Source organism: Protomyctophum parallelum (genome assembly GCF_964188405.1).
Source record: "Protomyctophum parallelum genome assembly, chromosome: 3".
Classification (NCBI taxonomy): domain Eukaryota; kingdom Metazoa; phylum Chordata; class Actinopteri; order Myctophiformes; family Myctophidae; genus Protomyctophum; species Protomyctophum parallelum.
This window is the reverse complement of record NC_139698.1, coordinates 24,815,798-24,828,213: the sequence shown is the minus strand read 5'-3', so window position 1 is coordinate 24,828,213 and position 12,416 is coordinate 24,815,798. Positions and strand designations below refer to the sequence as shown.

General features: G+C 41.2%; 1 protein-coding gene across 1 annotated transcript in view; it reads left to right on the top strand.

Annotated features, from left to right (window-relative positions):
- The window catches only part of abhd16a (abhydrolase domain containing 16A, phospholipase), a 30,715-nt gene that overhangs the window by 10,771 nt on the left and 7,528 nt on the right, over positions 1–12,416 (top strand). The window contains exons 12-16 of the mRNA XM_083760970.1: positions 1,163–1,286; positions 3,150–3,254; positions 3,365–3,428; positions 4,113–4,169; positions 11,524–11,586. Coding sequence (XP_083617096.1) covers positions 1,163–1,286; positions 3,150–3,254; positions 3,365–3,428; positions 4,113–4,169; positions 11,524–11,586 — 413 coding nt within the window. The remainder of the gene's footprint in view (positions 1–1,162; positions 1,287–3,149; positions 3,255–3,364; positions 3,429–4,112; positions 4,170–11,523; positions 11,587–12,416) is intronic.

Here is a 12,416-nt window from a genome sequence, read left to right as displayed (position 1 = left end):
AGCCACATGGAGACTACTGGTGGGGTTTGGATGGTTCTGTGCCAGTAATTGGTAGGGGGTCTCATGGGTGGGTTTGAACTACTCAACCTTTTCTGGGGGGGGGGCTATCATTAAACATTATCCCAGGTAATGAAGTTTCTGTGCCCCGCTGCCCCCCAGCTCTCTAGCGTGAGCACAGTAAGTGGGTCAATTTGCAAGTAAGAGATATAGTGTAGAATTACCAGTGCTGTTGTGCTGAGCCAGACGGCATTGCACAAGGATATTGCAGTGTAGTTCTGCAGCTGATATTACCCAAAATACCCATGTGGTGGAACGGCAACCCTCTCAGCCTCTCTCTTCTCATTCCAGAGCCCCTGTTTCTTTCTCTTTGCACTTTGTTTGCCCTTAACATCTTCAATCTTGGATCACAGTAAAATTGTCACTCAAACTCTGGTTGTCACAACCACTGGTTGTTTGAAAAACGATGGAAGTATATATCGGATCTCGGGCTTATTTCCACTGTTGCACTCATTACATGGTGCTTTGGATAAGACTGTCAGTGGAAAGCTCTCATGCGTGTAGCGCATGCTTCACTGCACTTCATTTCTGATTCTTATGGGGTGGGCTGCAACAGTGCAACGGTTAAACCCTCCTGAGAATAGCAAACTGATTTGTTCGGAGAAGAGGCAGAGAGACAAGACAGTCCAGCCAAGTGATTTAATGGAGCCGAGATGTATGACTGTCTGGGTGACGAAAGTGATCTCACACAAAGCAGTGCTTTATATAGTTTGGCAATCTATTCACTAATGCATCTCGCCATGTTCCCAATAGTGCTTACGTGGTGCTCGCTCGGATGCAATCCTTCTTGTGGCGAAATCGCGGAGAAGGGCAAGCGGTAATGTTTGGCATCCATCACGGCATAAAATGATCGATAGTATAGCTATTAGCTACTGTGTCTTGAATTATAAAAAAGTAAATGCTTCTCGTGGCCCTAAAGTGTCCATAGTAGCTGGTACAGATTTCGGAAGTGTGCTGAATATACCGAATACATTGAGAAGTGGTGACTATGTCTAGTGGGATACCAAGGTGAGTGAGCATGAATAATAACACAGAAAGATGGTCATTTTCCCACCAGTGCAGCTCCACATGTCACTACAGTGTCTTTACTCTTGCCTTCCCGCAGGGAGTGCCGTTCCCCCAGAATGAGGCCAATGCCATGGACGTGGTGATCCAGTTTGCCGTGCACAAACTGGGCTTCCAGCTCGGTGACATCACAGTGTACGCCTGGTCTATAGGAGGCTTCACAGGTACACACACACACACACACACACACACACACACACACCAGTGTTGTTTCGCATCTTCAACTTTTTTTTGAAGTGGTATGCATTGCGGTAGCCAGTGTTGTTTTTGGCAGCAAATTTCCATTTTAGTTTTAGTCTCTTGAAACGTTTCCATTGAGTTTTAGTCACATTTTAGTCATGTCAATGTTTTAGTGTTTAGTCTAGTTTTAGTCGAATAAATATCATAAGATTTTAGTCAACTAAGTCTGCAGTTGATGTAGTTGACTAAAATGTATTTTGGTGGGCCTTGATGCTGTCGTAATGGCTGATTTTACACTTGCTGAAAATAGCCGATCTACAAGCTCACAACGTGTCGCATGACTTATACTGGATCTCTTGTCCACTAGTCCCTTGCTAACATTTTTGTCTAGTTTTTATTTGTTGACAAAATCGACAGTATATTTAGTCAACTAAGCCATAGCTTAGTTTCCATTTAGTTTTCGTCAGTGAAAAAAGGTAGTCGACGAACATTTTTCGTCATCGTTTTAGTCAACAAACCAAAAAGGTAGCCTAGGTTTTGTCAGACATTATACTATAATTATTCCCTGCGTGACATGTGCACGTACACGGTATAGGGCGGTGATACGCTTGCACGTGGTCAATGGATGAAATGGTTAGCAGGCCGTATACACTTTTTTCTCCTAAATCTTCGTCACGGTATACTACTGTACGTATAACGGTAGACTACACCACTGGTGGTATATTTTAATGAGCTCTATGTTTCTTGTTTTGTTTAAGAAGTTATCTGTACACAAATGTATTTTTATTATAAAAAAAAGAAAGCCTTCTGAGGTTTTCTTTTCTCACTTGCACACATTTATTTTTGTAATAAAACATGTGTACAAACTTTCTGTGTTTTTATGCACGGTAGCCACCACTTTGCTTTGCTAATGTTCCATCCCTGTGTTGTGGAAGTGAACCCTTTCCACACAACACACTTAGCTCCCAGGCTAATCCCTTTCTTAATCCCATATTTAACCCTCAGGCTAATCAAACTAGCTTTTTTGATAGAGGGGTTGGCAGTGCTTTTAAACCTAGGTTAATAAACCTTGCCGATTGACTCATTGATTTAATTTAGTTGACAATTTTTCTAAATATACACAGTTCTGCATACAGTACTAAATCATGGTTCACAGTGCTGAGAACAGTAGTGTGAAATTATTCATTTCACTAAAACTGCTTGAAATGTGATAAAAGTTATAGATAATTTCGAAAAATAACAGTTTTGCGATTATTACGCGTACATTTATTCCACAACACTATGAAATCACTTGATTCGCATGATTTGTCATTTAAATGTTTAATTAGTAACTTCTTTAATGGCTTTTTCTTAACAGCTGCTGCCTTTCAAACCTCAGATAATACAGTAGCCAAACAATGCATACAAAATAAGAAATACAGAAAATAATCAAATACAAAGAGTATCTTTGGAAATAAAACACTATATCTGTAACCATGCTGCAGGACCTCTGTCTGCAAGGCTCTTCAACTGTAATTCCAAATAGTATTTCCAGTTCTCCAAGTTAATGATTCACGGTTAAACATCCCTACCCAGGATTAATGTTACCCAGGGTTGTTACAACCAAGGTTTAGAGTTATCCCAGGCTTAACGTTAACCCACAGCAGGGTTTAAATAAGTTAACCCAGGGCTATTATAACCCAGGCTTAAGTTACCCCAGAGATATTATGGATTATTATAAACACATTTAAGCTTGTGTAAAGCCTTTCATCGGAGCTAAACTGTCTTACCCATGTCCCATCCGTCTGTCCCCTTAAACCCCCTCGTGTCCTGTGGTGTCCTCTGTGTCCTCCTGTTCCCCGTCTCAGCCAGCTGGGCAGCGATGTCGTACCCAGAGATCCGCTCCTTGGTGCTGGACGCCTCCTTCGACGACCTGCTTCCTCTGGCCCTCAAGGTCATGCCTGACAGCTGGAGTGAGTCATCATCACTAGGGGGTCACTGTGTGTGGGAGCTTTTGGGGTTTTTACTCTTTCTTCAGAAATGTACAATATATTAGTTGACTGTTGTGTGTTTTTGTCATCAGGGCCGTTGGTGCAGCACACAGTCAGGCAGTATATGAACCTAAACAACGCTGAGCAGCTCTGCAAGTGAGTGACTGTGTACACACACATCATGTGTGTGATTGCATGATCACAATATAAATGTTATATTAGTTTCCACAAATTTCAGTTCTTTACAACATACATGGGCAACTGGCGGCACGGGTGCCCGCACATTGATATATTGATTTCAGCTAATTATTAGTATTAAAATGTTAATGTCTTTTTTTAATGTCCAATGTATTTGTTTTTAGTTCATAAAGTTAGCATATCTATAACTAAATGCATTTGAAATTAAATAAAAATGTTGCTTTTCAGGATTCCAATTCAAAAATAGCAAAAATAGCTGATCTACAAGCTCAGAAAGCATTGCAGTGTGACACGTTTTGAGCTTGTAGATCAGCTGTTTTTGCTACGACAGTAATATGCAATGTGGCCCTCTGGAGTGAGGCTGGAAATATAGTGGCCCCCTCCATCTTCAAAGTTTCCCACCCCTGCTTTACAATATCAGGCAGATTGAAAAATCGTAATCGTTACATTTTATACAAGTGCCTACTGTTATAAAAAATGTGTTGATGTAAGATGCAACATTATGATCAATGATAGCTAATGCTATCGTTAGGTAAAGGCCAACAAACAACATACACACACATTTGATCCAATAAAACCATTGGATATAATTGCACAAACCTGACTTCACCTGACTTCCCAACGTCCTGGTCCTGTTTACAGATACCAGGGGCCGGTGTTGTTGATCAGGAGAACCAAAGATGAGATCATCACGACCACGTAAGTTGACACCTCCATCACTACCTCTCTCTCTACCGTCTTTCCTTCTTGCTTTCTTCCTTAATTCGGCCTTTTTTAAAACAAGGAAACAGGCATACAAACGTGATCACGCTTCTAAAGTTGTGAATGAACACGAAATCCGTTGTGGTCTCTTTCGCCGCTTGAAATGTTTGGCATTTATGGCATAATAAGTCTAAAGCCCAACACACACCGTCTGTGAAGCGGGTGCGCAGCGACGCGGCACAGGCGTTGCTGCGCGCGCGGCAACGCCTGGAAAATAGAACAGTGGCATATCGGAGCGTCAGGCGAGGCGTGAACGTGCGCCAGCACGCGTCGGACGCCGCCGGTGTGGGATAGCTTAACAAAGAATAAGAGATAACGTACACACTTTGCTTTGTGTAAAGAAGAGTGGGACTCCTTTTTTATGGTTCTGGCTGTAACGCAGCAAGCCGATGTCTGGCCATCGATTAGCGTAGTGTCTGAAAACGGGTGTTAATGTGTATACTGTGCAGTGCTGTCTGTGGTAGTGAGGCCTCTGCATGGGTCACCTAATTAAAATGTTGAATTACTGGTGGAATGTGTTGATAAGAGAGAGAGAGAGGGGGGGGGGGGGTTATGGGGGGGAGTGGAAGCCTTCCCAGTTCCCACCCTATGCAAGGAGCTACATGGAGAGAGAGAGAGAGAGAGAGACACACACACACACACACACACTTCACGGAGGCACTCACTTCTGGCAAAAGAACGACTAACGAATACGATGGCAGCCTTTTTTTTTATTTTTATAATGGTTGATACAGTATCAGTTGTACATTTCCTACAGCGAGTTTTCTGCCCAAATATTATCTGGGTCACACGTGAATTTTCACTCGCATTTTGCTTTGCTCTAGTGCAGACAGCACAGCATACCGAGAGAAAGTGTGAGGCAGAGAGTGAGACTGAGAGAGAAACACTGTCATCGCACAGGCACAATTATTTTATGGAATGCACTCACTTATGTGAAACGTACATCATTTTTAATGTGAACGTCGACGACGTTGCAGAAGAACAAAACATGCTTCTAAAACCCTGCACAGCATTCAGCAACTCAGAGATGCAGTCATTTACAGAGTCAGGAGCATAACATAACATAACATAACATAACGGTATAATGCTATTAATTCGTGAATTCACTATGGTAGATGTATTTCCTCTCTCACACATGAACTGATTGTCTGCTGGCATCTCCCAATCTGATCTCCCAACCTAGTCTGTAATAATAGTCATGTGTCGGGACAAGTAAAAAAAAAAGTTTTCTAAATCATAACAATTTTCTGAAAGATTTCAAGAACATTTTAACGATTAAAAAAACATCACACCCATGTGAACTGAGTGGTGCAACTACCCCCCCCTCTCTCTCTCTCTGATTAGCAGGCAACAGTGCAGCACTCTCTCTGTTTCTGGCACAACAGCGCCCCTACTGGTACTAATAGTCATACTGGTGCTCATTAACCAACACATAGGTACATAGGTGAACACAGACATTGCTGTTCCTTGGAGTGGTCGCACCACTCAAAAATAGCAGACCTACAAGCTCGTAGCGCGCCACTCGGTGGCGCGCTATGAGCTTGTAGATCTGTTATTTTTCAATAGCTAAATTATAACATAATGTTTAAAACACCAAAATGGGTTAAGCACTAATTTATAGTTGTATTGAGTGATTTGTCCCTCTCTGCTTAAAAGTAAAAATAAAAAAAACAGCCTTTTAGTTCTGCTCGCACAGTAATAAAGATTCAGCGAGATGATATCTTTGTTAATCCCCAAGAGGAAAAGGCGTAGCAGCAGTGAGGAATGAGACATGAATAAGAAAACTGTAGATCACACATCAAAATACGGCGGAATGGAAAATGAGATGAAAGTAAGTATGCAAAACAGTACACAAGTTAAAAAGTAAAAATAAATTGAATCATGCATTGGACGTGGTTTATTCACATTGCTTTTCATGAAGTTAGACGGGTTGTTGTTGTACAACAATGAGTTTGAAAACAATTTGGAAGGAATGGATTTCTGCAATTTACAAAGTATAGTCTCTTATAGATAAATTAACATGTCCCAATGGTGGACACAAACACATTCACCATTACAGCATGTGAAGCAAGTCTTCCATAGTCAAAGTTTTCCACTTTAATTAAAACCGAGAGAAAGGATCTCATTTAAGACAATGATGATGATTTTTTTTAGACATGCTAAAAGAAAGGTATGCCCTATAGGCCTACATGCTTTTCACAACACGTCATGGATACAAAAAAACATTCTGTTGTGGTGCTTATTCTTGGACAAACAAAACGTAACAACAAAGAACAGAAGCATACCATGGGGGGCATTGGAATCTAATGCCCACAAGGAGTGCACCTGTCTGTGCACCAACTCCCCCACTATCCTATTAGTAATACATTTCTAGTACATAAACCATCAGCCAAAGAGCTAAAGCTAAGTGACTAAAGGTGGAATTAGCCTGTTAGTCAAAGTTCTGCCGTCTCTGACGACTGTAGTTCGACAAGCATTCTCAAACAAAACACCGTCGTGAAGTTGAGTGACCAGAATGAACAGAACTTGAACTGTTAAACGTATCGCTACTAAGATATTCTCTGCACCGTACGATGTCATATCATATTATTTGGGAAGGAAGTTCAAGGAACCAATGTCCGCATAACGGTAGATGATTCTTTCAGGCTGTATGAAGGAAATATTTTGTACATTCAGCAGGCAGGTTGCTCATCAACATTCATTTTCTCTGCCAGTCAGACAAAGAGCACTATTTTCAATCCTTTGTTGACAAAACGCAATGGATTCAGAATGTCTTTGTGTAATGTGTATACTGTGAAATTGGATAATTCCTTGGGAGTCATTTTAACTAGCAAAATCGCATCATAACCTTGGGGGTGTTTTTAACTTGCAATTTGGCTACACATTGAATTCCGCAGCTCATTTGAGCTCAGTCGATAATGCTTTTCTGTACTTTACAGTGGAGCCATTACGAATGCTTCTTGTACCTGTACCAAATTTTCGCCTTTTCATTGTTGTTTTGTGATCAATGGCTAGACGTAATTGGATTTGGAATTTAGCATTTATAATTGTAGCAGTTGTTTACCCCTGTCTAGGGTAAGGGGAAATAACATAATAATGGAGGAGACTGTTTTCAAAAAGAACTTTTAAGTTTTATTATCGCTCTTTTTTCTTGTCAACAGAGACAATTGATTCAAATCTTTGTTCTTTTCAGTTCAAAAGAAGTATTGGCTTCAGGGTGCGGTTTACATCTTAGTAAAAAATGATCTAACTAGAAAACAAAAGATTTACCCCTAACTCAATCCCTAACCAAGAAGAAACAAAAATACAATATAGCTGCAAGCAGCGATAAGGCGGAAACAAGAAAAAAGACAATACGCAATAAGATCAATATGCACAAATAAGACTCACAGGCTGAGTTGTCAGTACTCAGATTTGAACACAACCTTGTGGTCGAAATGTTTTGAGCTTGTAGATCTGCTATTTTTCAATAGCTAAATTATAACATAATGTTTAAAAAAAACTAAAGAGGTTCCCGCCCAAAATGGGTTAAGTACCGGACCTCCAGATATGATCGACTACTGGACCACGGATGTCAACATGATGTTGAAATGTACCGCTTCTGTATCGTAGTCATAGTTCTCTCTTTTTGTATCTTTTTGTCATCAGTTTCCTCCTTTTTAGAGTGAGAGAAAAACGAGTAGTGTCGAAATATTTTTTGTATCTGTTTGTAAAACATGGGCGTCTGGTACTATAGTAGATTATCATGCTGGGGCCCTTTACTTTATATTTGAATCATATGATAGACTGCTGGTTATATGATTTAGCTACTTTATTATTTTTTTATAACACATAGGCTATAATTTAAATTTCCAGATTGAATGCCTCTCACTTGGCCCCGTTTTCTACAGTGCCACCATGATCTTTGGGACCTAGGCTTGGTTCCAGAATGCCCATTCAGGAATCCAGCTCTGCCGCATCGCCAAAGCTAGTTTCATCTTGTTTCTCCACTAACATGTGCTCCATCCGCACATGCAAGTCTGTGTTTTCTTATGAAGGCTTGCAAGTTAAAGTTAAAGTCTGCTAAATGCCTGAATTGAAAATTTCAGTCATATTAGTCATGGTTCATGATATTGTACAAGATCAGAAATGTATTTTGGCCCTAAACCATTAAAAGCTTTATAGACCAACATTTTGAAATCAATTATTTGACACAGAGGGAGCCAGTGGAAACTGGTGTGAGTAATCAGAGCTTCTAGTAATCAGAGCTAAATTCTTTTTTTTTTATATGTATTTTTTTACGGGAGGGGGGGGGGTTGCCTTTATTGATAGATGTACAGTGGTTGACAGGAAACGGGGAGAGAGATGGGGCGGGGGGGGGGGAGAAGACACGCAGCAAAGGTCATCTGGATCGGGACTCGAACCAGCGACACGCTGTCCGACTGGATTACCAGCCTAGGTGCCCGGCGGACCGCTAGGCTGACCTGGGCCATTCCAATCATATTCTAATGATTAGAATTCTGACCGTTTGAATCACTATTCTAACAGTCCAGCTTAATAGAAGTTAGAAGATCTCTGTTATGTTTTCAGAATTATATAAGCAACACAGAATAATGAATAAACACAAAATTTCAGAGCAGAAACTTGCCCTGCATTTTAATTGGATGTGGCGGGCCCTGGGTATTAGATAGGGGGTCACAGCCACAAAAACAGCTGAGGACCAACGTCTTAAGTCCTTCTAAACGCAGGATGGATCAATGAAGCTGATCACTGGTGGTCAGTAAGACTTGAGTGTTGAGAACGAGTTCTCTCACATGAGAGTGCAACGCTCGCCCCGGACGTTAATGCATGTTTAATTGCTGTCGGCACACTTGGCATCGCACCTCAAGTGGCTTTTAGAATTGGTTGACAAGATGTTTAATCGTCCATTTCCCCCATCTGGAGGAGAGGTGACCTTAATTTGCCCACAGTTTATTCTGACTCCACAACGGTTTCACTTGGGGATCCTTTGGATCCACGGTTTTTGATTGAACCAATCAGTTTACAAATTTGCACTCACTCTCCTAAGTGCTCAGCCATCAAACGTGCGCGTGCATGTGCGCGCACGTGTGTGTGTGTGTGTGTGTGTGTGTGTCTACACCAAATCTCTTTGCGGGCAACCTATGTTCACCACCAGAATAGGCACGCTGCTAGAGTTTGAACCTTTGTAGCAATGTGTCTCAATCTTATGTCCATTCTAACTTTTACGGATTCAAACACCCCCCCCCCCCCCCCCCCTAATAGTTTTAATACTGTCCTCTTGGTTCTTCCTAAAACTCGCCTCATTACCAATGTAGGGCATTAACTAGTTACTAGTACTGTAATATATTACTGTAATATTATTACTTTACCCAGTAACGACAAAAAAATAAACTGCCAAATCAGTAATATTTTACCATATTTGTAAAACAAAATGCACATATTACTTTAATACTTGGGATTTGTTTGCTACCGTTTTGACAGCAAGAGATTGCTGCGTTATCTTATAGCCTTTTTGGCTGGTTGGTGACTCTTCTTCTTCTTATTCAAAACAATTGGATTCACTTCTAAAAGAAGCTGACTAAACAGATTGTGTTGGGTCTCTTTCTTTTGCAGGTGTGTGTGTTTGGGGGGGGGAAGTAATGTAATATAATATGTTACTCTTGATTCCAAGTAATAAGTAATATAATATTACTTTTTTTAAGGAGTATTATGTAATAAGTAACATATTGCCCAACACTGCTCATTACCAGGGGAGATTGGGATTCTGTAGCCTGGTCACCAAAGCTTTGGAACACTCCTCCCCCCTGCCGGAGGCTCTAGGCTAGCAGCAAAGACAGTGTCTTCTTTGAAATCCCTTCTGAAAATCTTTCATGTGTGGAGGCCTTTTCATGGTGTTAATTTTAACTTATTTTTATGCCTATTCTTTCTGCCTTCTATTCGTTCTGCTAACTGCTAACTGAGTTACACAATGCATTAACATGCATTCCCAACTTGCATCATTCCCGACTTTGCATCGTTCCCTAGTAAGCCGATGCCCGTTAGCAGTAATAATGTACTTTTTCTGTTTACAATCACAGAAATCACACCCGTGTGAAGTGTCATTATGGTCTTATCATCGTACATGTCGATTTGCTCAGACACATATAGTGTAAATTCTCCATTCATTGACAATGGGAATGTATTCTTTGTGTAGGACGGAAATAGCTGATTTGCCTGTCTACATATGACGTAAATTCTCCATTCATTGTCAATGGCATTTAATGTTTGTGTTCGGACAAAAACACTGGAACATTCCAGGTGACTAAAATATGACTAAAACTAAAAGTTTAATTCCAAAGACTATGACTAAAACTAAAATAGAAATTTGCTGCCAAAAACGACACTGCCACTAATCCCTGGCTGGCCGAGCTTCGCATAACGTTTGTGCTGCATAGCCAACATAAATGGAACAACTTGTTCCCATGCATGGTCCCAAGTAGCCCAGAGCCCCAAAGGGTGCTGCGCTGCCCGAGTATATATACGCACACACACACACACACACACACACACACACACACACACACACACACACACACACACACACACACACACACAGTATTTATGAGATAACAAATTTATAATGATGTTGATTTCCCCTGGGAGGGCCAACTTCCTGGATGCGCAGGCCTGCCCCCTCGAGCATAACGCCGGGCCTGATTATGTGTGTGAGATCAACAACAAAGTCACACCTGACAAAGTTGACACTCTATCTAGTCTAAAACCTAATTTACGGATGAGGGTCGGCAGGGATGTGCAGAGAGTGTTACAGAGGCAGGGACTGAAATTCCGGAACTTTTGGGAGGAAAATAGCCAATCTACAAGCTCAGCGCGACGCGTTGTGAGCTTGTAGATCTGCTATTGTCCGGGCGCGATCCCACACTCGTTGGCTACTGGAGATGTGGCGATGACATGGATTTCTAAACAAATTATTTCAGAGCAAAATGCTGCGTTCAAGATCAGGAGAGTTCAGAAAAAAGCAATTGGGTATGGCATGGCAAGGAGAGGAGGGGCATTTGCATTTCTTTCACCATAGCAAATTCTGCATTCATGGTCTGGAGGGCAGTTTTACAAAAGGGCAGGGGCTGAAGCCCCCTTTGATGTCTATGTGTGCACGTGCTTTCAGACAGGGACCACAGCAGAAACGGGCATCTAAACAGTTAAGCATGTGTGTCCTATTTCACCCATAAAACCCTCTATGTCACACTCATACAGTTTAGCATCATATTAATATTGACTTTTGTCTTCTTTGCAGAGGTCCAGAGGACATCATGTCCAACCGAGGAAATGACCTCCTTCTGAAACTGCTCCACTTCAGGTCTGTCCACAGAAACCAGCTCATGTCAAACACATAGTAATCACAGAGAGAGAGAGAGAGAGAGCTTTTTTTTTAATCTGTGGGACCCCAGTCTATGCTGTAAAACCCTAAAATCGTTTCATATAGAGCACCGAAGTCTGACGTCAATATTGGTAGAGGGCGCAAATCCACGGGTTCATGTACTTTTTATTTGCATTGTGATCCCCATAGGGGGATTTTAGATCGCCTCTTATAAGAACTGTGTAATAATAAGTAATATAATATTTTTTCTTTTTTTTAAGGAGTATTATGTAATAAGTAACATATTACAACACTGCTCATTACCAGGGGAGATTGGGATTTTGTAGCCTGGTCATCAAAGCTTTGGAACACTCCTCCCCCCTGCCGTAGGCTCTAGGCTAGCAGCAAAGACAGTTTCTTCTTTGAAATCCCTTCTGAAAATCTTTCATGTGTGGAGGCCTTTTCATGGTGTTTATTGTACTTACTGTATTGTACTTACTGTATTTTGCAGCTCATCTCCTTTTATGCCTTTTCTATCTGCCTTCTATTTGTTCTGTTTATATACAGTATGGTGCTTTTCAATACACGTATGAGTGTTGTACGAAATGAACATGCATTTTGTTGCATTTGAGTGTATCTGTAGGGCCACAGGCAGATGGATGAGGGATCTCCACCATATGGGCAAAAACCGGGACAGAGGTAGACAGACCGGTACAATGGGTACTACCGGTATTGTGTAACTGTTACACAATGCATTAACATCTGTGGGACCCCAGTCTATGCTGTAAAACCCTAAAATCGTTTCATATACCTGTAGAGCACCGTCTTTG